Source organism: Elgaria multicarinata, chromosome 16, assembly GCF_023053635.1.
Source record: "Elgaria multicarinata webbii isolate HBS135686 ecotype San Diego chromosome 16, rElgMul1.1.pri, whole genome shotgun sequence".
NCBI lineage: Eukaryota > Metazoa > Chordata > Lepidosauria > Squamata > Anguidae > Elgaria > Elgaria multicarinata.
The window spans coordinates 12,448,068-12,474,917 of NC_086186.1; the positions used below are offsets into that span (position 1 = coordinate 12,448,068).

Consider the following 26,850-nt stretch of genomic DNA (forward strand, 5'->3'; position numbering starts at 1 on the left):
GTGAGGATAAAACAAGGAGGAGAACCGTCTATGCTGCTTTGAGCTCCTTGGAAAAGTGGGCTATAAAAGCAACCAACGGACCGACAGGCACACAAACAGAAATGGAAGTCACTTACAGCGGCACCTAGAGAAGTGTCGGCCAGCGAGAGCCCCTCAAGGTCAGTCACAAGGCTGGTAGAGACTATGGGGCTGGAGGCAACTGGCTGTGGGGGAGGAGGTGTGACTGTGGGGCAGAGAAGCAGGAAACAAGGCATTACTAAACTTCTAGATCCTGACCTTTTACTATGTTGGTGGGTAAGCAAGGGGAGAACATGAACATCAATAGAACAAGACCAGCGAGATGGACAAAAAAACAGTTTGGAGTGGCCTTCCCAACCTGGCGCCCTGGACTACAACTCCCATCAACCACAGCCACTGGGGACGATGAGATCTACAGCCCAGGACATCTGGAGAGTGCCACATTGGGGAAGGTTCGCTTAGAGTGAAATGGCCACCCAATAAAAAGAGCTTAGTTCTCCAGCACCATGGACAGGTCCTAGGCTCCACAGGGAGGCCATGCTACCGTCATTCCCAAATTGCGCGCCAGGGCACAAGAGCATCCCAAGAAGAGAGCTTTGCTAGTGCTCAGCAAGAAGTAAATATGGACCCCTTGCGAGGTTCTAGGCAAGTTGTCCCTGACAGTTTCTCTAAATGGAATCCAGCCCTTGGGTTGAAAGAGATTCCGGGAAGGCTTCTGCTCTAGGGGTCCATGGGAAAATGGCAAAGACGTCACCAAGAAAGGGCGCCCAGGGGGTGTATGAGGAGGTCCGGATGGGCAACACTTACAATCATCCAGGTCAAGCAGGGAGATCTCCTTTGCTCCTTTCTTGGATGCTTTCGGAACAGGTTTGCCGCTGGGAGGCTGGAACAGAGGACAGAGGGGAAATTAGGAAAGCAAAGGACTAAGCTACCATCCTCCCTCACTATTGGCCATGCTGGCTGGAGTTGATGGGAGTTGGAGTCTGACATCATCTGTAGAAGTATTGACAAACTCAAGCCAATTCTGCCAGTCATGGAGTGTCCCGTATCCATTCGTATCATCACGTAAAATACAAGATATTTTTATCCTCCTCTTCCTCCAGGGAGATCAGGGGTTCTCCATCCCTCATCCCTCCATTTTATCATTACAACCACCTCTGGACATAGATAGCAACAACATCTGGAGGAGCACAGGTTCCCCGCCTGTTTTACAAGCAAATTTTAAAAAATGAAGGAACTTACTGGTCATTAAGACAGCTGAAACAACATATGTGGAGCAATGTGAACTACTATTAGGCCTTCCCCAGCCCAGTGTCCTCCAGATGTGTTGGACTACAACTCCCATGATGCCTAGCTAGCATAGCCATTGGCCTGCAACATGACCGGAGAAGAGAAGCCTACAGACATGTGCAAGTATTTTGGACAGGTGTTTCCAATTCTATTTTTCAAATAACAAAATAACTAAGAACATAAGAAGGGCCCTGCTGGATCAGACCAAGGGTCCATCTAGTCCAGCACTCTGTTCACACAGTGGCCAACCAGCCATCGGCCAGCGATGAACAAGCAGGACATGGTGCAACAGCACCCTCCCACCCATGTTCCCTAGCAACTGGTGCACACAGGGCTTACTGCCTCGAATACTGGAAATAGCACACAACCATCAGGGCTAGTAGCCATGGATAGCCTTCACCTCCAGGAATTTATCCAACCCCCTTTTAAAGCCATCCAAATGGGTGGCCATCACTACATCTTGTGGTAGTGAGTTCCATAATTTAACTATGCACCGTGTGAAGAAGTATTTCCTTTTATTTGTCCTGGATCTCCCACCAATCTAGTTTCATGGGATGACCCCGGGTTCTAGTATTTTGAGAGAGGGAGGAAAATATCTCCCTATCCACATTTTCCACATCATGCATAATTTTGTACACCTCTATCCTGTCTCCCCTTAGCCTCCTTTTTTCCAAGCAAAACAATCCCAGTTGATGTAACCTTCCCTCGTAGGGGAGATGCACCAGCCCCTTAATCATAATAGTTCATGGCACCCCATCATTACCTCTTCTCTCTATTTTTTAATGCTACACAAAAGAAGCTGTTATATAAAGACCTAGTTTTATTATTACAGGCAGCAGCAAGAATGGTTAGGGCATAATACTGGAAAATGAAAAAAGGATACGCTGTGAGCGGATGGTTTCTGAAAATCTGGCAGGTGGCTCTTGCTGAAAAACTAACATAACAGAACCGAATGATCAGAGGGATGATCAAGCAGGCCTTGTTCTTTGCAACTCGGTTCCCCCTCACTGAAGACCAGCATTTGCAGAGCTGCAGTTCTATTTTTGGAAGGGTATAATAACGAGCAAGGCTAATAAATGAAAAGATGATGATTTTGAGGCTGCAACTGAGCTTAAAGTGTATACAACAAGAGAATGTATGTTCAGGGACACCAATTCTTCAATAATACAGAACCTATGATGAATAACGAAAAGCAGGCTGCGTGCATTGATGTTTTTGTTGTTATATAATTGTTGCCTTGCATTGCATCAATAAAATAAAAAGGAGAAGAAAAGTAGAACGCTGCGGGGCTCACAGATTTCATGGCCACCCACCCGTCTGGCCACTCACCAACTTTTTCTTCGTCGCCTCCTTCTCCAATTGGGATTCTTCTGGTTCAGAGCCAGAGTCAGACTCTGACGAACTGCTCTCGGAAAGGCTCCCCTCCTCAGAGGACGATTCTGACCCACCTTTCCCTTCCCGCGGCAGCTGCTTTTTCTTGCTGCTTTCCTCCTGGTCACTGGTGTAATTACAAAAGAACAAGAGGATCAAGGTTTGAGCTGGTACTTTGGTATCTCCCACTTCTTCTGGGTTGGGTGGCGGGGGGCTGTTGCAGCATGCAAATTGCAAAAATAATTGGCCCAAATTCTCCAGCACTGCATTTGGGAGCTACCAGATTCTCCTACTGATCTCACCTCTGTTCCATTTTTGCGTAGGGTAGGTCTGCGCTACACATGCAGCAGAACTGGATTGTACTATTTTAGACTGCAAGTGAGGGAATCCCCCTTTGAACATTCCCCTGTGTTGAAAAAAACCTTGCAAGCAGAAAATCAGGTTTGCAGAAGTTTCAAAAATATTTAAGGAGGGGGGCAGAATCCAGAGGGGTGTATGTGGAGGGGGGGAACGCCACACAGCCCCAGTGAGGACTGAACATACCCAATAGCCACAGAATGCTGAGTATCTGTTAGAGAGAGGGAGAAAAAATGGAAAACTAGAATGTGGGGAAAGAATGGAATAGAGTATCCTTAAAAAGGGCTGTTAGCTGGCTGGCCTGCTCCCTGCACAGGAGGACTCCATACTGCAACATTTTGTTGCAAGTCCTACTTTCAGAATGTGTTATCCAACACAACGATGTCAGGAATTTCCATTTTTTTTGCACAGCGCCCCCTAGAGGTGGCTAACTAAACTGTCTTTTTGTCCACAACTGATGCTATAGCCTGCCATGCGCTCTCATGTACCTTCCAGCGCTTTCTAACGATCCTTTCCTTGGAGGCTGCTTTCTCTTCTTTTTCTTCTCCTTCTCTTCCGACTGGTCCTCACTCTCTTCCTCATCCTCATCTTCCTCATCCTCTTCTTCGCTGCCAGAACCAGAACCGCTCTCACTGGCACTTTCACTTTCGGACCCGCTCAGCGTCTCGGGCTCTTGGCAAAAGGAAGAAAAGAAGCATTTCAAGGTTTTCCATGCACGCATGGGCTGTGTGAGCAGCCCCCCTACCTCTGCTGTTGTAATGTACTTTATTTAAAATATTTACATATTCGGTCTTTAAATAGAAGTGCGAAATTCACAAGGCAGCTTACCAAAAATAAGTAAGTCATAAGTTATAAAACAACAACTGATAAAACAATACATCACAATGGCAAAATAAAAATGCCAGTTAAAATCACTGCTTTGAAATGGAGCCTAAAGCTAAGAGGAGTGGGTACCAGGCTGAGTTCTTTCGGGATTAGTATTCCCATAAGTGGGGTGCCAACACAGAAAAGGCGCTACTGTCCCTGGTAGGCTGGGGTGGGAAGAATGGGGCCCTCCAGATGTTGGTGGGCCGCAACTCCCATCAGCCCTAGCCACCGTAGCCAGTGGTGGATGCTAGGACTTGCAGTCCAGCAACATGTGGAAGGCCACAAACTCTCCATTGCTGTGGCAGACACTGCAGCTCCTTGTGATAGAGCATGATTTACTTATTACATTTATATCCCATCTTTATTCCATCATGGAACTCAAGGTGGCTACATGGAAGGTTCCCAGATGGTCTCCCCTCCAAGCACTGACCAGACCCAGACCTGCTTAGCTTCAGCAAGGTGGCTGCCTTCAGACCATGCCTTGGGACGATCATGGGCTTCCTTGTGTCCCACAGAGCATCCAGCTAACTTTCTGTCATGCCTTACCTTGAGGAAGATTCCTCCTCGGAGGAAAAGGGGGAGAGCCAGCTATTTGTGCCACAGCCAGGCTCCTGTGACTGTGAGACGCCATCTGCTGAATCCTCCAGTTTTCACCTGGCTCTGGCTGTGTCACAACTAGCTGGCCCTCTCCCTCTTCCTTCAAGGAGGAATCTTCAAGGTGAGGCATGACACTTCCAGAGTCCCGACCTGCCATTCTTCTGGATCTTGAATTGCCTAGGAGCCCTAGGCTTCTCCTTGATGTTTAGAAGCAGGATCCACGTGGAACGTGCCACCCATGCACAGGAACCATGGCTGGCCCAGAAATTACAAATGTCTACTGTGCTATGCACAGTCTGGGTTTGATCACCCACTCCCACTGGTGGGCAACACCCCCAAACCAGGCTGAGGATGAAGCTTGGGAAAGAAGCCCGCACAGGCTGGAGAAACAGCGCCCCCTGCAGTTGTAATGGTGAAGTACCAGCGACACACAAACAAAGGAAAAGTCATGGAACATAGGATCGTTTGCTCTGACCAGCGAAAACTGCCAGAGTACGTCCTTTTAAGCAAAGTTGCCAGGGATCGAACCCTGGGCCTCTGGCATGCCAAGCATGTGCTCCAGCCTGAGCTACGGCCATGCCCGCTCTCAAGACTCCCCTCTCACCACTGTCAGCAGATTCTGTCGCCCCGGATTCCCCCTCCGAATCGGAGTAGAACGGCTTATCCACTTTCTCCTTCCTCTTCTCGCGGCTGGTGCACTTGGTCCATTCTGGGACCTGGGCAGAGCAAAGACAACAAGGGGCACACGTTACACCACAAGGGTGTAGCGAGGGCACCAGGAGCCCTCCAGGAGAAGCAGGTGGGAGCACAGAGAAAAGAGGAGGCTGAAAACCACTTCACATGAAAAGGGGTTTCCTACGGAGACGGCACTTCTCTGCGGGACAAGTAGTAAGATGAAACCAATCAGCGTGCGGTGTCACACTGTAGCATAGGACAGGTCTATTTTGCTGCAACTGGTGGCCAGTTTCTGTCTCATATGCACAAAGCAAAACAGATACACGTAAATCTGTTGCACATTAATTGAGCACACTGCATCTTGTGCGTATGTCCCACACGGAAGCAATATCTGCATAGGAACAAAGCTTTGTATGGAGCAGCCCTTAGAAGAGGGAGCCAAGGTCAGGTGTCCTGCGTTACAGGAGGGTGAACCTCTCACTTCAACCCTATGGCTGTGCGGCAGGGTATCTGAACAGCCACCGCAGCAGCAAAACAAGGCCTGTTCAGGTTGTGGTGCAACAAGGAAGGCGTATTATATATCTTCTCTGGAGAAACAGAACCTTGCAAATTATGTATCGACTGTGACAGTGTCATGGCTAACCCTACCACCCCTGTTTTGGGAGAAGGTGTTTCAGGTAATCAGTCAGACTCAGATTCGAAACTAGAGGAGGAAGCGCCAGACACCAGCCAGCCTATACCAGTGGGGGAGGAAGCTCTCATGGGCAATTCTCCAGCTGGGAGTCAGCCCTCTCCAGAGCTTATCTCCTCAAGGCCGAATCCTACACACTCAGTGGGAAGTGAGCTTTCTTCCGGAGGAGAGCGTCCTGACAAGCTAGCTGATACTAGGGTCCGCCAGAAGCTCAAACGCACAGAGCGGAAGGAAAGCATGAGAAGTTTGGTCCGGCTAGAATTGCACCAGAACCTGCCTCCGCACCAGGCTCTCTGAAGTTACGGGTGTTTGGGAAAGGCTTCCCGTTCTCCTTGTCTCGCTTAGTTTGCACAGTTTTGCCTAAGGGGAAGTTTCCAAGAGATTAGACTCTCTTCAGGTGGAAGAGACGTTTGTGGCTTAATAAAAACTTTGTGAATTACCTAGTAGGCCTTGTCATTTGCCTCCCATCGAAAACAGGAGTTTTCAGAGAAACACGACAGACAGTTTCTCCACGGTCTCAAGCAGAGGGCTTTCCTATCACCTGATCTTTTTAATTGGAAATAGCAGGGACTGAACTTGAAACTTTCTGCAGGCAAGAGGCAGGATCCAAGGGCCGGTATTCAACAGTGACATCCCGCAAATTTAAATAGCGCTAGTGAAGCTCCGCTGAATCTTTCCGTTGCACAAGTGGCTTCTCATTACAATTGCACAATGGGTTATATAATGGGTTGCACAAGGGGGAAACCATGGCATAATCAGTTGCACAAGCAGAATGCACAACCAGTTGCACAAGACTTATGCGCAGATGGTTGCACAATGCGTTACACAAGCATAATCCAAAAGCGCTTGCATAATAACCACGTTTGTGCAAACGTAACTTTAGTTGGACTCATCATTCAGGACCTAGCTTCTGCTGGCACAACGTCATTTGCACTAATGGGATGACACAGCTGGAAAGTGCCCAAGGTGTGTGCTGAGCTAAGGTGTGCTTTGATGACTGGTCGGAAGAGAGGTGTGTGCACACTTCAAACACATTTCATGTGTGTGTTTTTCCTAGCTTTCCTCCACTTAAGTGTGACTTACATGAGACTATCCCATTTATCCTCACAACAACCCAGAGAGGTAGGTCAGGCAAAGAGACTCCTTCCAAGGCCAGTGTCATGAGCTTCGTAGATGAGTGAGGACTTGAATATAGGTCCCACCAACAGGCCAAGCCTGTTCCCATAGCACCTGACCGAACTGGCTCTCACTTCTACAGATTGTGGTATTGTTTGAAACCGACATGGGGGGAGGGGAGGAAAGAGAGGCAAAAGCACCAAGTTAGCAGTAAGGGTATCACTCAATAACATACATTTTAGTTGATTAATTGCAGGTGTTTTATTTCTTATCAGTTAAATTTGCATACGGGTAAAAAGAGTAGTTCTGTAGCCAAAAGCAGACTGTTTTTAAATGATGCAGCCATGTGTTGTAGCGTCATGATCTTAGAAGAGGCATTCCCCAATAGTGTAAGAGAAAAAGGGGGATGCCTCTTATAAGAGGCATTCCTACCAGTACGTGAGAGAGACGGGGGAGTAACTCTTGCCACCCACAGTTTTTGCATTAATTGTAACAATGGAAGCAGAGTTGCTGCCTGACCAAAAGGCAGCATGCTTTTTAGTCAACCAGTAATCTTTTAGTCAGATCAGCTTAAATGATGGATCAGGGAAAGGTTGCAGTCCCAGTCAGTGCACACACATCCCCAAGCTCAGTCAGAGCCACACAATGCCAGGAAGGAGGGAAATTGCAGTGCGAGGAGGAGAGAGGAGAGAGAACATCACTGCAACCACAAAAGCCACCTCTATCGGTTCACCCAACAGCCCAATATTGCTTTCCACGGGGCCAATGCACTCTTCCTGGGGGAGAAAAAAGATGGGGGTGGGAAGGAGTCTTCCACATCTGAACAAGAGAGCAGCTCATGCCCACTGGGTACCAAAACCACAGCACCATCAGGAAGACACAGTGGCCAGGACTCCTTCCTTGGTCGTCACCCTAAGCAAGGGCAGGTGATTCTTGGTCAACTGCCCAGAATACCAAGCCCATATTTTCCCAACTGGTTGGGACAATCCTGGTCTTTGGCATCCCCATTTCCACCACCCGAAGGACAGAAGATTAGCCAATACCTCCACATTGCGCACGGAGGGGTCCGGAGCCTCGTTGGGCCAGTCGGGGAGCTCCTGGTAGCCCACAGCTTTGGCATTGAGGAGGTGTGAGAGGGAGCCCAGCTGGAAGTGGTCACGGTCTGGGAAGGAATGACAGGTCAGCAGCGCCCATCCAGCAGAGGCCCAAGCCAGGATACAAGGTGGCATCGCTGGCCTGAAACTACCCCTAAGACACGGCACCTCCCCTACCTTTGAAAGACGACTCTAAGATGGGGGCAGGCTTCTGTGCCAGGAAAAGCTTCTTGGCATACTTGCTGAGGGCGCCACTCTTCTCGGTGGGCACAATGAGCTGGCGGATAAAGCGGGCGCGATCCCGGATGTCATAGTTCTGGTCGTACTTGGCTAGGTTCAGCACGTACTGGGTCAGCAGTTTGCTCTGCGAGAAGAGGACCAACATGCAGTGAGAGCAACCATCGGGTTTTGGTCAAGAGTCAGGCAAAATCTTGATACACGTACATCCGAGTCCAAATCTTTTTGGACTCAGATCCATTTGTCAATGCAAAAAATATTGAAGACAAATATACAAATGAAACCAGAAGCATTTTTGCTGGGACTGAAGGATGATCGACTTAAAGAAAAAGGAGGAACGTTGTTTTTTGTATATGACAACAGCTGCCAGACTGCTTTATGCGCAATACTGGAAAAAGGCACAAGTACCATCAACGGAGGAATGGCTGCTGAAGGTTTTGGAGCAGGCGGAGATGGCCAAATTTACGGCATTAGTAAGAGAAAAAACAACAACCTCATTTGTATTGGACTGGAAACCTCTGATAGTGTATATACAAGAGTTGTGAAAGAAGGATGTATTTGTTTGTGGTTTTTACATATAATCTGTGGTCTTTATATAACACTGGGCTGGCTAAAGTGAAGTAATTGACAACCTATAAGTCTGACATGAAGACTGCCTCAAATGGAATATGGCCTTATATGTTTTGTATATGTGTTTTTATTAGATGTAGTGTATTATATTGTTAGTTAAGTATGTGATGTTCTGTTATGCTTTCTTTCTTTGCTTGTCTTTTTTATTATTATTTCTCTGTAGAACATAATAAAATTATTAAAAGAATCAAGAGTCAGGCAAGCCAGTGGCCCTCCTACTAGCCCTGATGGTTATGTGCTACCTCCAGTATCCGAAGTAAGCCTGTGTTGACCAGTTGCTGGGGAACATGGGTGAGAGGGTGCTGTTGCACCATGTCCTGCTTTGTTGGTCCCTGGTCGACAGATAGTTGGCCACTGTGTGAACAGAGTGCTGGACGAGATGGACCCTCGGTCTGATCCAGCAGGGCTCTTCTGATGTTCCTATGTTCTTATGACTGTCTCTTAGACCAGGCAGAAAGAAAAGGCACTGCATGTAGGGACAAGTTACCTGCTTGGAGTTGGTCAGGTAGAGCTTGGCTGCCAAATTGATGACCTGCAACTTCACAATGTCCTCCTCACAGGTGAAGGATTTGGCCATCTTGCGCAGCACATCGGGGGCAATCTTGGGCACATGCTCACAGTATTCGCCGATCAGCCATAAGATGCTGGCCCGGGCCATGGGGACCTGCACATAAGAGGGTGTTGCATTTCCAAGACTCCCAGGCCTGCCTTCCCCACCCACAAGGAGGCAGGAGAGAGGAACTTCTGCTGCCTCCTCCCTCCAGTTCTTGGCCCCACCTGGATGTTGTCAGTCAGCTTAGCCATGTGTTTGATGATCTCGCTATGCTGAGACGGCTGCATCTGCAGGAGTTTCTTAATGACGACCACAGACTCAGCCACAACCAGCTCTAAGTAAGAGTGGAAGATGGAAATAGCATAAGGCAGGGAAGCGGAAATAGCATAAGGCAGGGATGCGCAACATGCGGCCCATGGAAGCACTATATCCGAGTCGCAGAGGTTTTTGCTATCTCCGTGGGCTCTGCCCCCTCAGCATTGCAAGCCCTGCCCTCTCCATAAAGCTGCCCCTCCAAAAGGCGACATGCAAGGATCCGCTCTGATCCGCCCATTAGCCATGCTCCTACAGGTACCCCATTTTCCAAAGCCAACAAAAAGGGGGAACCCCACAGGAAGTGCCAACAAAGCTAAGGGCAAAGGGCTAGAAAAAGGGATGATGAATATAATGAAAGAACTCCAACACATTTCGGACTCTCAGGTCCTTCTTCAGGGTCATCTAAAAAGACAATACATAGTGTTTATACACTCAAGTGTCCACCACAGTGTATCACATAAATCATAATATAAAAATGAGAGGCTCATAGGAGACCGAGGAGATGGAGTAAATGACCCTTTCATTCTTTATGTGATATCCTTTTATAAATTTATAATTTTATTATGTTACATTCCAACAAGTCAGTTTATCTTTCAGATATGTGAGTGTTTGTAAATAGCTTGTGCGCTTTGAGCCTCTCGTTCTGTATGCATTAATCTTTTTTTTAAGGTATAATTTTATGTATTGATTACTGATTTATGTGATGGTGGACATATGAGGGTATAAACCTTAAATGTTGACGTTTTAGAGTACTCTGAAGAAGGACCTGAGGGTCTGAAACGTGTCGGGAGTTTTTTCATTACATTAAACACCCCCTTTGCCCTTGACTTTTTCGGCAGACCCAATTTCCCAACCCACTCCCATTAGCTCACGTCTACCACAGGTCCTCCCTGCTCTGTAGCTGTACCACACATTTGCTTTCAGGTTTTGGATTCGCACCATCTCGGTTGGATAGCAGCTGGACAAGCCCATTGAGGCAGGTGTCGCGCACTTTGCCAATATTGGTGGCACAACGGCCGATGGCCTGGATGGTGGCCGCCACGAAGTCTTTATCCATGCTCCGGATGTAGGTCTGCGGGAAAAGGTGTGTAAGAGAAGAGTGAGTGGAGGAATGGTTGACAGGCAAGACCAGAATGGAATGGTGGGTAGAGGGAGTTTCAGCTGGAGGAAGTCACTTAGGAAGAAGACGGAGACAGTTAAGGAGGAGAGACAATGATCTGGTTTGTACATAATGACAAGTTGAGTATGGGTTGTCGTTAAATCATGGGTTGCTGTTGAATCATGGGCTACGTGTGAAACCTGCAATAGGTTTAACTATGGGTTGTTAACCACAAACAATCCAGAGTTCACAACCCAACAATAAACCATGGGTGTTCTTCCTGGGTTGTTTGTGGTGAACAACCCATAGTTAAACCATAGTGCAGGGTTCACACATAAAGGCAACCCACAATTCAATAACAAATCATATTCTGGGTTCTTGTTACATGTGAACCAGGCCAGCGAAAGGAATTCAGCATGAAAGTTAGTTAAGTTAGTGAGTAGAATCAGAGGCCAGGTGCAAACAGGAAGAGAGGAAGAGAAGTTATTGAAAGCACAGAGGTGGTGTTAGCAATAAACAATTGTTTTAAAAAACCTATTTATCAATTACTGTTTTGTTCTAAATATTGATCTGTTACACAAATAAATACATGTTTATTTTTAAAAAAATACCTGTGTTCTGTTCAGCACTTTTTCTCCTCCCATGAGTTGCCCTTCTTCCCTCAAGTTTACAGAGGAGACTCAGATAATAAAACTGTACTCTCTTTCCTCTAGTGAGTAAAAAATAAAACAACGCCTTCTCCCAAGACTCTTTCAATTGGCCTCATTCACAGTCCTTTTAAACCAATGAAATTATTTAGCCATGATAAGCCAAATGGACACACATCCATCCCCATGACCTGGAGCAGCATAAATCTAATTTGCTGGATGCTGTGAGAAAACAGGGCCTGGCTATCATATTATAGCCTGCTTGCGAGATACCTGAGCTTGCTGTTGCTGGAAATATTATGGCAGATCAAACAGCTCCATAGTTTGATCTAGCAAAGTAATTCTCAGGTGTGTTTTTTAAATGAGAAGTAGTAAGATGGTCCTATGGATTCAGTGGCATGAAAATTAGTGTGGGTCCAAGAATTTCATCTTAATTGGGTTGTTGAATGGACTGCAAGAAAAGCTTATTTTTAAACATCACTGTTTTGGGGGGCGATGGGTTTGATCTCTTCCATAGGTCAGGAAGTGGTTTTGTGCTAAGATCTGCCTCCTGCCCATTGGCTGTGCTGTACCTGGAACTCACGCAGGATGGTGGAAATGTTCGTCTCATTTGCAAGGTTGGTCAGAACTTCCAGCTAGCAGGACCGAAGAGAAAAGAAGATGTGACTCCTAAGAGGTAACACAAAACCCCAATACATAGATTCCTTGTGCTTAAGTCTATGTGCAAGCGTTCTCTTATTCCTCAGCAAACACACACACACACACACACACACACAAAGCCAAGCAAAAAAATGGCCTCCTGAAGCCAATTCTTTTTGGTGCAAAAACTGATATGTACACGTGCGAATGCCAGAACCACACGGGCAAGGCCAATCTCACAGGTCTCTTGCATCCCAAGATTTTCATCCCAGACACCCAAAAGATGGGATGAGATGACATGGTTCTGGCATTCACACACACAAAGCAGTCTGGGTCTGAACGGTTGGAGAAATAGTTCCCAGTGGCTGTGAACACAAAGGAGCCCTGTATCCTGTGAAGACTAAAGCCTTACTGAACATTCCCGGTTATTTATTTTCATACCATCATTGCTCCTCCATAGGGTTGTACCCAATGTCAGTCTAACTTATCCCATTCATTTCAATGGGTCTACTCTAAGTAGGACTAATGTGGGATACAACCCATACTCAGTTCTTCCATGCAAGACCACTACTGCAGAAGAGGTTGATTCTGTTTACAGGCACAAACCTGTGTACAAACAAGGGCAGATGGCTACTCGGTAGGGTGAACAGGGCAGGGCTCCTGCACCTTTGACAATGGTGTCGAAGAGGGACTTTCAATAGGTGTAGCTAGCATGACAAGCTACTCCAAGATACACCTACTTAAAACACCTTCTTTTCTTTTATTTATCTATTGCATTTATATCCTGGCTTTTTTCCTTCAAGGAACCCAAGGCGGTGTACATAATCCTCCTCCTCTCCTTGTTATCCTCACAACAACAACCCTGTGAGGTAGGTTGGGCTGAGAGTCTGTGACTGGCCCAAAGTCACCCAGTGGGTTTCCATGGCCGAGTGGGGACTAGAACCTGGATCTCCCAACTCCCAGTCCAACACTTTAGCCACTACACCACACTGGCTCTTCTTCTGCACAACTCTTAAAGGTACAGCTGCCTGTCCTCTCTTTCACCTGGTCATCCCACTACTAAGAAATGTTTCTTTCATGTCAAGGTATTGGCCAAGGCAAGCTGAGACACAGCTATTTTCCCCAGCGCCCCGAGGTGTTGGTTTTGTATTGGTCAGAAGAGAATTGGGAGGAAAGAATCTCACCCCATCTTGTCCCCCACCCCTAAAAACATGCGGTAGGCGAAAAACTCCGCTCGGATCAGGAATATTATTATTATTATTATTATTATTTATTGCATTTTTATACCGCCCAATAGCCGAAGCTCCCTGCATTATTCCCTGCATGGAATAGGGAGATAAGTGCCAATTTTGAGAATAGGTTAGAGAATATTCTGAGGTCTGGGCGACACAGGTGCAAAACTCATACTGTGGGTCTGCACAGAGGCCGTTTCCATCCACCCTCCAGCACCACCAGCCTCCTGCATGCAACAGCAGATGCTGCACGGGGCGAAGGGTAGGAAAGCAAGGATGTACCCTTCGGTACAGAGTCACGGGGTTCGTGAGAGAAGCGTGTTGAGTTGTTGGAAACGGATAGCAAAATAACAAACCATCCCACTAGCGCCAGAGCGGCCTAGCATCTAACACACCTTGAGGATCTTGATCTGGGTAGGATCAGTTGATCTGATGTAGAAGCTTTTGAGGTACGGTTCAAACATTCCCTGCAGAGAGAGAGGCAGCAGGATCAGCTCCTTCAGAAAATCTCATGACAAGCTCTGGGCTCACGGAGGGCAGAGGCAAACTCTCTTTGGAGCACCTGGGTTGCTTCATCACTGGTGCAAAAGAGGTCTGGTCTAGGCATAGTGGAGATGCCAGCCACGGTTCCGTAGCTGCAGCATGGCGGACCTCCAGCAATCTGGAACTTACATATTTCAACCCATGCAAAAGAAAGGAGAAACAGAGACACACTTACCCTGCGCTTAATGGACATGGTGGCCACATTCTGAAGCACCACGTACTGCACCTCACTGCCGTAAGAAAGAAAAGAAAGAAAGAATTGTCAACAAGGCAAGAAAACTGTGGGACTCGTGGCCTGTAAATGATGGCCACTGGTAAAAGTGGTTTAAACAAAAATTTTAGGGGGCCTTGTTGGGGCTACAACTCTCATCACTCCAGCCATGGTGGCTGGGGATATTGGGAGTTGTAGTTCAACTCGTCTGGAAGGCACCTGGTCGGGGAATGCTCGTTTAGACCAATGAGCCCTGAGAGACAAAAACAGACCTTCCATATTTAGAGAGGCAGCATGACTCTGATTAATAGGTTCTGGGACAAGCAACATGGGGCGGTCTTCTCTAACATGCTCTACTTGGGAGACTCTCAGAGACATCCATTAGGAATTGGTGGGACCAGAGCGAGGAGCCCCCAAGTCTAAACACAGTTTCCACCTGGTGACCCACCAAGGTGACAGGTTGCTGCAGCATTTCCTTAGGACAGCCTTCCCCAACCTGGTGCCCTCCAGATGTTTTGGACTCCAGCTCCCATCACCCCCACCCCACCCCCCGCATAGCCAGTGGTCAGGCATCCTGGGAATTTTAGTCCAAAACTTCTGAAGGGCACCAGGCTGGAGAAGACTGCCCTAGGTAGTCCTCCTACCCTGGCTAGCAATTAGATCTATTCAATAGGACTACTATAAAGGTTTCCTGTTCAGACTGACACACTGCCTGGGCAATGGTAGATTTTCCCAGCTGTGGCATTGCTCTGACTCTTGGCTCGTTGTTGGCCTCTAACTCCTGGCTCCCAATGAATTAGCTCTGACGTTTGGCTAACCGGTGCTAGAGGCAGAACACTGACCCAGACAGAGTTTTAATCTGATGTAGCATGGCAGGTTTCTTACATTCTTAACAGCAGAGAGAATATTTATTTATTTATTTCATTTCTATACCGCCCAATAGCTGAAGCTCTCTGGGCGGTTCACAAAAATTAAAACCATAAGATACAGCATAAAATATAAACTATGGAAGCTGAGGACCACAATATAAAACCACAATATAAACAGAATAAAACCAAGCAGCAATGTAGAGATTTAAAATACAGATTTCAAACAGCAGAACTAAACAAAAAACTAGAGTGGTAAAAGGATAAAATACGGGGGCAATAAAAACGGTCTCCACCTGGTACCTAAAGGAGCGGTTTGCATGCTGTGTTCTTCTTGTGCAATGTTTCCTTGTATTTTATGCTATTAATAGCCTGAACACTGGCCAGGGAACGTGGGTGACCAAGCAGTTTAAATGTACAATTGAATATTCTCAATGAAGCCTCTCTGGGATCTCATTTTCTGGGTCTGGCTCATTACGTAGCCAAAATTTCACCTTCTGCACACAAGAGGGACGATGAGCAAGCTTGGGCAGGTCCCAGGGTTTTCAGAACTACCCAAAACCAAAACCCACCTAAAGTGGGAGGATGGAGCCAAAAAAAGCCCAATGAGAAACGAGTATGGAATGATTGTGGTTGAGGAGGTAGAAATGGAGTATCCTGGGATGACTGGCTGGCTGGAAACCGTATCAGGAACACTCCACACTGCAACATTTTGTTGCAGGTCCCGCTTGTCCAAGGACCGCTGCCAGGCCCTAAACATGCAGACATAGCAAATGCAGCAAAACATAGTCAAGAGCTTAGTCAGTTTCCTTAGATGCTAAGCAAAACGCTCCATTTTGCTTTGCACGAAGAGCAGGTAATGCCAAGAACAGAAGAGGTAGATTAGGATAGGTGAGGGGGGATATTTGCAGACCTGTGGCTCCTGAGGAGACGCACCAGTGCCTTAGCGATGACCCCAACTTCAGCCTTCGGAGCGAGGTGGAAGTAGAGCTGGGCAACAGACATCACCACCTGCAAAGAGAAGAGGCGGTGGGGAAGGAAAAGAGTGGTGTCACAGGCCTAAGAGACAGGAAAACAGGATCCATTTGTGTAAAGTGTAGTGTGGTGTAGTGGCTAAAGTGTTGGACTGGGAGTCGGGTGATCCGGGTTCTAGTCCCCAGTCAGCCATGGAAACCCACTGGGTGACTTTGGGCCAGTCAAAGACTCTCAGCCCAACCTACCTCACAGGGTTGTTGTTGTGAGGATAAAATGGTGAGGAGGAGGATCATGTATGCTGCCCTGGGTTCCCTGGAGGAAAAAAGGTGGCCTCTTCCCTCCCCGTACACTTTTCCTTGTGTGTCATGTCTTTTTTTAGAATGTAAGCCTGAGGGTAGGGACTGTCTTCTTTATTGATACATTGTAAGCCACTCCGAGAGCCTTTTGGCTGAGGTGCGGGATAAAAATAGTCTAAATAAAAATAAAATATAAATATAAATGCAATAATAAATAAATAAAAATAAATAAAATAAAGCAGCCCTCTGGATATGTTGGACTGCAACTCCCAGAATTCAGGGGAAGGCAGTTATGTGTCCCAAAGCAGAAAAGAGCATTTTAAGGCAGAAGATTAGAAAGACTCTTTGCAACACACAGGAAGGAATGTCCTTTGCAAAACATGTTGGGCATAATAAAAGTTCTTTCAGGCATCTGACAGATCTTTTCTTCTCTTTTTGGACTGCAACTCCACCATCCCTAGCCAATAGCCATACTGGCTGGGGATGATGGGAGTCGTAATCCAAAGACAACTGGAAGGGAGTGGGTTGGTGAAGGAAAGTTATAGGGAGACGGACACGGTAGAAGGGTACAAAATTCTAAATTATGCCTGGTGTGGAGAATGTGGATAGGGAGACATTTTCCTCCCTCTCTCAAAATACTAGAACCCAATGGGGTCATTGCATGAAGCTGATTAGTGGGAGATTCAGGACAGATAAAAGGAAGGACTTCTTCACACAGTACATAGTCAAAGTATGGAATTCACTACCACAAAATGTAGTATTGGCCACCAATTTGGATGGCCTTAAAAGGGGGTTAGACAGTTTTCCAGAGGAGAAGACTATGGGCTGCCTCCAGTATCAGAGACAGAAAGCCTATATACACTAGGCACCAGGGAACATGGTGTCCCACTTGTGGGTTCCTGGTCAACAGCTGGTTGGCCACTGCGGGAAAAGAGTACTGGACTAGATGGACCCTTGGTCTGATCCAGCACGGCTCTTCTTATGTTCTCATGCTATCCTATATGCTGTATCTACCAGGCCAAGATGACCTGGGGCCATGAGGGAAGAAGAAAAGCCATATGTACAGTGCCAGCAAGCTGAAGACCCCAGGAATCTGGAACTTCCGTACCGCTCAAGACCATCCACAAGATGGCTAGGACAGAAAGAAGAAAACTCTACTACAGCGGTGCACAACCTCTTTGATCCCCAGGGCCGAATTCCATTACAAAGAAGCACTTGGGGGCCACATTCCAAAGGGGTGGGGCTAAAGGCAACAGAGGGAGTGGTCAACAAAACATCCCAAATAGCAGCATCTTCTAACTTAGAGCTCTTGCTGTCAGTAGCTAAGCCTTAGGAGAGTCATTTCAACATTTTAGTGTGTGTGTGTGTGTAGGAGGAGGAACACTGTTGGTTGGGGCAAAGGGTCTTGTTTTGTTTTGGATTGTATCGAATTCTTTTAAATATTTGTATTGCATTTTATATTTTTAACTGCGTGCATGGCCTTTGAATCTTTTAAGTGTTTGTAATCTGCTCAGAGAACGTTGGTCATTGGGTGGGGTGAAAATAAATAAATAAAAGGGGGCACAGCCATCCAGAAAACCCCCGAGGGCCGGATTGGGACCCTGCACCTGAGGTTCCCCACCCCCACTCTGTGATTCTGCATTCACATAAACCCAAAGGGCAATTTCTTTTGGCTCTTTGCGCTGATGAAGGGACGTGTCCTCTGACACTCGTCCGCGTCAATGACGGTGAGGCAAGAGGAGCTACGTTACTCTCAGGGGCAGATCCCCCTAGACCGGAAGCATACAGGGAAGAAGAGCTCACCGCTGCATTGCGGCTCTGCAGCAGGGGCTTGGTGTTGCGCAGGAGCAGGCGGTGGTCGGGGTCCATGACGTAAGGCTTGCGCTTCACTAGGGATGCCGGCTCTGCCTTGTCGTCCTTGGAGTCTTCGTCTTCAGATCCATAAAATGCTTTTTCGGCACTCTCTTCCAAGAGGGACTCCTTGTCAGGCACAAGAGAAAGGGAGGCATGCAGGGTGAATGGCTTAGATCTCAGGACGGTCCCTGCACAACTTCTTTTTTTTAAAAAAATATAACTTATCCCATTTCCAGAATATGGCAAGAAGCACTGAATTGGGCAAGAGGCTGGGGCAGAAACACAGATCTGTGGATGCTTCTTGTCATGACAGTTTAGGCGGGCATGAAGTAGATCTCCAGATGTTTGGGATTGGAAGAGCCGCTGCATTACCTGCTCCACTTCCCACTAGAGAGAGCACCAAGCGAAAGGTTTGTATTTAATCTCATACGCAAAGAGTCAGATTTAATAGAGGTCCAGAAATTTGCTACCTTCTCACAGAGGCAGATATGTATGGAAACACGTTTGCTAAAGCCACTGACAATCTTAGAACCAAGATGGAGATCATACTGTTCGAGGGAGTATAATTGCAGTTCTTTTGAATGGATTTTCTTGTGTGTGGAAATATGTTAATCTTTAGCAGAGCTGGTTGAACTCCAGATGTTGTTGGAACTGCAACTCCCAGCATTCTTGGCAACTAGCCATGCTAGCAGGGACTTCTGGGAGCTGAAGTCCAAAGCATCTAGAGATCTACCTTCTGCCCATCCCGAGGATGGGAGAAACTGTCTCCAGTCCAAGGTAATCCTACTGCAGCCTTCCCCAGTGTGATGCCCTCCAGATGTTTTGGAATTCAACTCCCATCAGCCACAGCCAGCATGGCCAACAGCTGGAGATTATGGTCCACAACTTCTGGAGGGCACCAGGTGGGAGAAGGTTGATCTGCAGGCTCCTCCCCCTGCCTGCTCCATCACTCACGTTTTGGTTGGGGCTGAGGAACTGGGTGCGGGCGTAGCGTGTCAGCATGTTGATGATCACCACCTGGCCCCACTCCTCCACATCAATCAACAGGTTGCATAGCTTGCGATAGTTCTTGTGGATGAGATCAATGCGCTCTGGACAGACCTCCTCAAAGGCCATCACCACACTGCCAGCCACCAGCTGGGCAAGAAAAACAAAAGGGATGGGGGACGTACAGTGATTAAGGATCATGTGGGGCTCATGTGACCCTAGAAGGGGACATTGTTTTCAGAACTCTTCTCTAGGCAATGGAGATAAGGAGATCCCAACCTATTAGGGAACACAGCACCAAGCTGACATCAAATGAACAGCAAATAGGTAAGTGGGAACATCTTTTACAATTCGCACCAGATGGGAATTGTAGAGGCCCAAACTCTGCTGGGGAAATTAGCAAGGGAGGGGGCTGGCAATCAGGGAGAAGAGATCCCTGGAAAAGAACATTCCAGAGGGGTAGTAGTCAGGTACAACAAAACCCACCCACCACAAAAAGTCTCGCGGCTTCTTAAAGGCTAACATTTTTATTATGGCGTAAGTTTTCATAGACTAGTTTCAATGAAAACTAGCATCATGCTAGTAGATTAACACTTACACCATAATAAAGCTGTGGTGTCCACAGGATACCTTATGGTTTGTTTCTTTTTCCTGACATTCCCCCAACCCCACCCCAAAAAACCCTTTCAGAAATACCAGCCTTACTCACCGTTGTCTTATCCGCCAGCAACTTCTCAATGACCTCTATTAATTGGTCTTTCTGGTCTGAGTCAAGGCTGCAAGAACGAGAGACAAGAACACAATGCCAAAATGGTGGGTCCCGAATGGCCCGGTTACTAACAGGGACTGGCCGACGAGACCACATTACGCCAGTCCTTTTCCAGCTTCATTGGCTGCCAGTCCAGGTCCGGGCCCGATTCAAAGTGCTGGTATTAACATTTAAAGCCCTAAACGGCTTGGGGCTAGGCTATCTGAAGGAACGCCTCCTCCCATATGTACCTGCCCGGACCCTAAGGTCATCTTCAGGGGTCCTTCTCCGTGAGCCCCTGCCAAAGGAAGTGAGGCAGGTGGCTACCAGGAGGAGGGCCTTCTCGGCTGTGGCACCCCAGCTGTGGAATGAGCCCCCTAAGGAGGTTCGCTTGGCACCTACATTATATGCTTTTAGACGCCAGGTGAAGACCTTTTTATTCTCCCAACATTTTAACAATCTATAAATTTTAAATAACATGGTTTTAAATTTGTAATTTTGCATTGCTGCTGTTTTTATCTGGTTGAGCTTTTATATTGTATTTTATATTATGGTTTTATACTGTTGTTTTATACTTTGAATGGTTTTAATTTTTGTGAACCGCCCAGAGAGCTCCGGCTATTGGGCGGTATAGAAATGTAATAAATAAATAAATACACACAAGAGAGACGTGTTAGCAGGCTGGGTGGAGCCCTGTGGTTTGCAGAAGTAAAAACACAAACACTGCAAAACAGCCCACTACGGAATGAAGCTTTCTGTTGGGGCGGGGGGGGGGGGCGAGAAATGGAAAAATCAGGTGGGCAGGGTAATAAAATGGAGTATCGTAGAAGACGGCACTGACAGGAACGCTCCATTCTGCAATGTTTTGTTGCAGAGTCACACTTTCTTTTCCTTGGAGAGCAATATCAGTGGCTGAAAAGTCTCCACATGCACAAACACACTGCAGAATAAAAGAAAGCTACATTTCTGAACAGGCCCCAAATTTCTCTTCTCCCCACTTACACACAGGCAACATACCAGTCAGCTGCACACTGACAAGCAAATGTCTTTAAAATTCTGCTTCTTTGTTTTGAGTTGTTCTACTTCCTGGTCAGCATTAAAAATTATGTGTACACATTGGGAGGGAACACGGGTACGACACACAAGCCCAACGCTGTGGTTGCCATCTGCATTCCTCAATGGCCACGCCATGATTAGGTTGTCCTGCCCCATATCAGCAGAAGCCACCTGGCTCAGGCACCACGGAAAACCCACCATCTCTACAGGCCAGCCTCGGGTGTATTTATTTCATGTGTTACGTTTCTATTCCGTCCAACAGCCGAAGCTCTTTGGACGGTTCACAACCGATCTCAGTGATTTCCCAGGGCACAGTTTTTGCTCGGGGAGAACATGAATTTTTAACCCTCTCATCGACAAACCTGTGGGGGAGCGTTTCAATAGGGTGACCATATGAAAAGGAGGACAGGGCTCTTGTATCTTTAACAGTTGTATTGAAAAGGGAATTTCAGCAGGTGTCATTTGTATATATGGAGAACCTGGGGAAATTTCCTCTTCATGACAACAGTTCAAGCTGCAGGTGCCCTGCCCTCTTTTAAATCTGGGCACTCTAGTATAGCTCCTGCAGCTTGAACTGTGGTGATGAAGAGGGAATTTCACCAGGTTCTCCATATATACAAAGGACACCTGCTGAAATTCCCTTTTCTATGCAACTGTTAAAGATACAGGAGCCCTGTCCTCCTTTTCATCTGGTCACCCTAGTTTCAACCTTCCAGGTCCTTTAGTAACAGACCTCAAAAAGACAGAATTCAGGGTGAGACCTCAGAGTTGACATTCATTGTTAAGTTTAACACATTGGAACTTGGCTTGAACCAATTGCCTGAATGGCTTAGTCATTAAGACTACACCCCTGCTGTAGAGAATGGGAGGGGTGTGGTTGTTCAAGGCCTCCCTCCACTGTCTGCTCATTGAAACTTTGGGAGCGTAAGGGGATAAGCCTCTCAGAGGGCACAAGTGGGGTACATGCTGCTACCATGGTTCATGAGGAAGCCAGTTGGTAAGAGGGCGGCCTGCTAGGCCAGCAGCAAAACAGTATAGACATTGCTCAGAGGGTCTACCAGAGCCCAAAGGGCCAAGTGATCCACAGAGGAGCTATTCACCCATATAGTGCTCCCCAGCTGACCTGGGCACCTCTTATTCTCAAGTGTGCACGGGGGGCCCTCGCAGCCTCCTCCGGGGGGGGGGCGAGCGTGCGGGGATGAGCTGGCTAACAAGGGGGCACCGTGGCCATGTCAGCCAGTAACGAGCGCAATGAGTTGTGACTGATGTTGCTCAAATGGGCTTTTTGCATGGCTTGTTGTTTTTTTAGTCCCCTTTTGTGCTGGGCGAGTTAAGGATAGCAACCAAGTTGCACCAATGTTGTTGTAGGGTAAGTAGTGACATAGGGTACGTGGCGTGTTGGCATACCGAACCCATAGAATTACCTCCTCCTCCTCCCTCCCAATCCCCTTTCCTTTTGTGTCATGTCTTTTAGATTGTAAGCCTGTGGGCAGGGCCTGTCAAGAAATACTTTTGTAAGCCGCCGTGAGAGCCTTTTTTGGCTGAATGGCGGCATAAAAATCCTTAAATAAATTTTTTTTAAAAAAATAAATTACAGTCTGTGGAGTTCGAGTCCCACGTTGTAGTTTACTGTGTTTTTGTAGATGTCTCTTTAAATTGAAATGGAATGTCTGCTTTCTATCTGCCTGCAACTGACTTTTCCATTGTGTTTCTATCCATTCCTGCATCTGATGATGTGAGTTTAGCCCATGAAAGCTCATGCCTTAGTAATAAAATGATGTTAGTCTTTAAGGTACCACAGACTCTTTATTGTTTTCATACCACAGACTAACATGGCTGGTGTGCTGTAGTGGTTAGTGTCTGGCTAGGACTGGGGAGGCCCAGGTTCAAATCCCCACTGAGTCATGAAGTTCACTGTTTCTAATGGGGGGGGGCAATACAACATCTGTCCCGAGCACTAAGATGATATATTATTATTAATTATTATATTTATATCCCACCTTTTTTCCTCCAAAGAATCCAAGGTGGCATACATAATCCTCCTCCTCTCCATTTTATCCCCACAACAACAACCCTGCGAGGTAGGTTGGGCTGAGAGTCTGTGACTGGCCCAAAGTCACCCAGTGGGTTTCCATGGCCGAGTGGGGACTAGAACCCAGATCTCCTGACTCCCAGTCCAACACTTTAGCCACTACACCACACTGGCTCTCACAGTGAACCCAGAGACATATGCTTACATGTTTCTCGGTTTGAAGATAAAAACACCAGCTTGATCCCTGTGCGCCTCACTGTGTTTTTAACAGCAGGACAGAAAGATACAAAAGCACACCGTGATGCGGAGACCACTTGAACATAGTGTTGCAGGCAGTTTGACGAGGGTTAGTGCGTTACCAGTTGAACTGCAGGAGAAACAATTCCCAAGGCTACTCAAAACTGTAACATCATGTCACAAGTTACTCTATTGTGTAAAAGGGCATTAGAGGATCCACAACTCAAGAAGGATATTGTAGAACTGGAAAGGGTGCAGAAAAAAGCAACCAAAATGATCCATGGATGGGAGAAACTCCCCTATGAGGAAAGGTTACAAAATTTCAGATTCTTTAGGTTAGCAAAAAGGCAAGTGAAGGGAAGCGTGGTAGAGGTGTGTAAAACCATGCATGGTGTGGAGGAAGTGGACATAGAGATGTTTTTCTCCATCTCCCATAAAATTAGAACCTGGGTCATCCCATGAAGGTGAACGGTGGGAATTTCAGGACAGACCAAAAGGAGTACCTTGTCACACAGTGCACAAACTACGGAACTCATTGCCACAGTGGCCACCAACTTGGACAGCTTCGAAAGGGGATAAGACAAATTCGGGGGGCGGGGCTGTCAAATGACTACTAATCATGATGGCTATGTGCTGTGTCCAGGATCAGAGGCAGTATGCTGGGGAACAGCAGCAAATGAGGTCATCTGGTTGGGCACTGTGGGAAAGCGGACGGTGGATGAGACAGGCCTTTGGCCTGACCCAACAGGGCTCATCGGATGTTCTTAAAGAGGAAGAAGAAGCAGGCCTTTGCTCCCACTTACCTGTATAGCTTGGGGATGGCGTGAGCTGCCGTTTTCCGCACATACGGGGACATGTCCGACGCTGCCTCTTTGATGGCCAGCATCATGATAGGCACAATGATAGGCACGCGGATACTGGAGAGAACCCGGAGGGCGCTGGCTCGGATCAGCTGATTGGGATCCTGCAGCAAAGGGGAGGTTTAGAGCAGGCACTCAAAGGTCAGGGCAGTTTTGCAGCAGGAAAGCTCAAACTCTTTCCCCTCCACACTCCTTTGCAACAGCGGCATCAATACCAGCAGTCTTACCAGTAGGCTGTATCAAGGGAGATGAGAGGGGAGTGTGCAGCCATTTTACTGACTGCATATAATTTGCTCCAGGAACCTCTTTAGGCTGGGGAGAGGGATAAAACCACTTTAAATGGATGAATACGACAATTCCTGGGAGAGAGGATTCCTTGCTGTCGGGATCACTGAATAGCATGGTCAGATAAATCCTGGCGCATGTGGCAGCTGGAGCATGCATCCAGTTATTTCTTTGTTTTAGATGAGAAATGCCAGGCAAGCTTACCCACAATGCCTCTGGGCCTTGCCTCCAACATACACTATGTCAGGGCCCAGAAGCATTCTGGGGGAATGAAGATGCTGTGGTCACTTCACACGGATTGAGAGAGCACCGCTCATCACTCAGTAAACCCACTTTGGGGGTTGTCCAGCAGGGTAGTGATTTGGCCCCCCCAGAGGGCACCTTGTCCAAGACCCTGTCAAACTTGGCATTGACCCTGGTCAAGGCCAAAACAGGTATGACACATGCAATCCTTGACTAGGATCTCTCCTTTTTTACTTTCTCTCTTTCTTTTACTAATTAGTTTCCTCCTGTTTCTGCCTCGACGACAGGGGAAGCAGCACAAAGAAGAGGTGTTCAACTCCTTCCAGGTGAAAAAAAGGGGAGAAGCAAATAATCAGGATGCTGAACTTTTTAATTGTAGGTTCAACTCCTTCCCCCTTTGTCCATGATCCATACACCATATGTATCTGGTTCTTTTCTCATGTGGATCTGCTAGGAGGCAACATCAAGATATATGAACCAAGGAAAGGACACAGGAGGATAGGGTTCAACCCAATGGTCAGCCAACCGTGGTACTTGTGTTACCACTGACTCCGCCCCCCTTGGCTGAATCTTGGGACATGTGCAGAAGGCTCAGGGACAGGAGGGGAGCTTCCCCCACTGTGGCGTTACACCCCACAAGTGAATTCCAAATGTATGTCTGCAGTTTGTAAGTCTGTGGTTTGTAGAATGTTGGCCTGAGTGGGCGGAGTTAGAATGTCTTGGGAGTGGGGAGGAGTGGTATATATAAGGGAATGACGGAGAGGATTGGGAGTTCTTTTCAGAGTTCTTGTTCTTGTTCTTTTCAGGAAACCTTTTCAGGGAGACTTGTTAGGGACTCTTAGAGTCTGTAGTGCTCTCTGTGTTTATGGTACTTAAGTTCTGGGAAATTTGAGAGTCAGTGTAATGAGTGGTGTCTTTAGGGTGTGGTGTGCACGTAGTGGAAGTATATTAATCAATACTGATAATAAAGAAAGTTCAAGAGTGATTGTGTGAGAGAAAGGAAAGCGCGAATGTGAATGAGTGACCGGATTGTATGAAAGGTTTCAAAAAGGTTTTTAAATGTTGTTATTTGAAACAAAGCTTATGAACTTTTAAAAATAAATTTTGATTGTTTTGTTTTTAAACTACCACAAAAGTCCCACGTGTCTGTTTGGCATTTATCATCTTAAGTTTACACATTCAGCACCCACTCTGACAATCATTCACCTCTGCAGATATAACTCACAGCGCATTATTATATATATTAAAATCCTTCTCCATTTTAAACCCCTTTCTCCACATAGTTTGGAGGAAGGTGGGCTTTATCCCTTGCCTCAGGCGTATCAAGTGGTGGTGCTTGGCTTGAGCAGGGAGTAGCCTCGGCTGGGTCTGGTGTTCAGAGCCTGTGTTGTGGCACCCACCACTAGCTTTGCTTATGCAGAAGGTTCAAGGTGCACATTGCTGCTGCTGCTGCTGCCTCCAGAAAATGAAAGAAAAGCCCAGCCCAGGAAAGAAAGGGAAAGAAAAATACTCCTCCCTTCCTCTTCTTCAGCCTTCCGGATCTGTGGGACTACAGCCAGCTGAGGATTATGGAAGTTGTAGTAGAACACATCCAGAGGGCACCAGGTTGGGGGAAAGCTACTCTATATAGGGTGGGAGTCAAGTTGGTTTCTCTCCTGCAACTCTCCTGCCTCTGGAAAAGCCCAGCATCTCCCACTAAACGCCCCACAGAGGAGAGTATCATTTATACCACTCCACTGGTGTGGATGGTGCTTTACAGGGTAGGAGAGGCCAGGCCCTCTGTATTCCACCTCATCTGGCCCTCCGGAAGCAACTTAAGCAGTCCATCTCACAGCCACTCACCCTGGGAGCAACAGGGCCTCATTGGATGCCAAGGAAAAGAGTGAACCAGCCCTCCTGAATGCATCACAACACCCACCTTGAGGCCTCGCTGGAAGGTAGAGATGGAGAGCAAGGCCAAGTCTTGCTGTTCTTCTGCGTATCGGACCAGATAGACATACACCAGCTTCTTCACCTGCCAGAGATATAGCACCAGTAGTCAGGGCCTTCTCAGAGCTCACACAACACTTGCTGGTTCTTGTCTCCCCGACATTTACGGCACTACTGAACAACAGAAGTATTGGCTGCACCCAAAGGTGAGCTGAAACAGCAAGGCACCTCCCAATGGCCAGGACAGGACTGGCTGCCATTTTGTCTCCTCCCCGCTCCCAGAATTGCTTCTAGCCATGG

The 26,850-nt window shown here is 47.2% G+C and overlaps 1 protein-coding gene across 4 annotated transcripts in view; it reads right to left on the reverse strand.

Annotated features, from left to right (window-relative positions):
- Nucleotides 1–26,850, reverse strand: part of AP3B2 (adaptor related protein complex 3 subunit beta 2) — a 46,388-nt gene that overhangs the window by 10,410 nt on the left and 9,128 nt on the right. The window contains exons 4-23 of one of the 4 annotated variants that reach the window (XM_063142888.1): nucleotides 26,540–26,635; nucleotides 24,037–24,197; nucleotides 19,870–19,936; nucleotides 19,128–19,310; nucleotides 18,123–18,299; nucleotides 15,962–16,059; nucleotides 14,147–14,201; nucleotides 13,824–13,895; nucleotides 12,130–12,192; nucleotides 10,751–10,883; nucleotides 9,721–9,830; nucleotides 9,431–9,607; nucleotides 8,254–8,440; nucleotides 8,026–8,144; nucleotides 7,702–7,758; nucleotides 5,105–5,216; nucleotides 3,525–3,708; nucleotides 2,638–2,806; nucleotides 826–901; nucleotides 117–223 (exon numbers count right to left, since the gene is read on the reverse strand). In XM_063142888.1, coding sequence (XP_062998958.1) covers nucleotides 117–223; nucleotides 826–901; nucleotides 2,638–2,806; nucleotides 3,525–3,708; nucleotides 5,105–5,216; nucleotides 7,702–7,758; nucleotides 8,026–8,144; nucleotides 8,254–8,440; nucleotides 9,431–9,607; nucleotides 9,721–9,830; nucleotides 10,751–10,883; nucleotides 12,130–12,192; nucleotides 13,824–13,895; nucleotides 14,147–14,201; nucleotides 15,962–16,059; nucleotides 18,123–18,299; nucleotides 19,128–19,310; nucleotides 19,870–19,936; nucleotides 24,037–24,197; nucleotides 26,540–26,635 — 2,403 coding nt within the window. Of the gene's footprint in view, nucleotides 1–116; nucleotides 224–825; nucleotides 902–2,637; nucleotides 2,807–3,524; nucleotides 3,709–5,104; nucleotides 5,217–7,701; nucleotides 7,759–8,025; nucleotides 8,145–8,253; nucleotides 8,441–9,430; nucleotides 9,608–9,720; nucleotides 9,831–10,750; nucleotides 10,884–12,129; nucleotides 12,193–13,823; nucleotides 13,896–14,146; nucleotides 14,202–15,961; nucleotides 16,060–18,122; nucleotides 18,300–19,127; nucleotides 19,311–19,869; nucleotides 19,937–20,910; nucleotides 20,983–23,201; nucleotides 23,220–24,036; nucleotides 24,198–26,539; nucleotides 26,636–26,850 lie in introns of those variants that run through there. The other 3 variants (XM_063142889.1, XM_063142890.1, XM_063142891.1) reach the window with 3 other exon arrangements.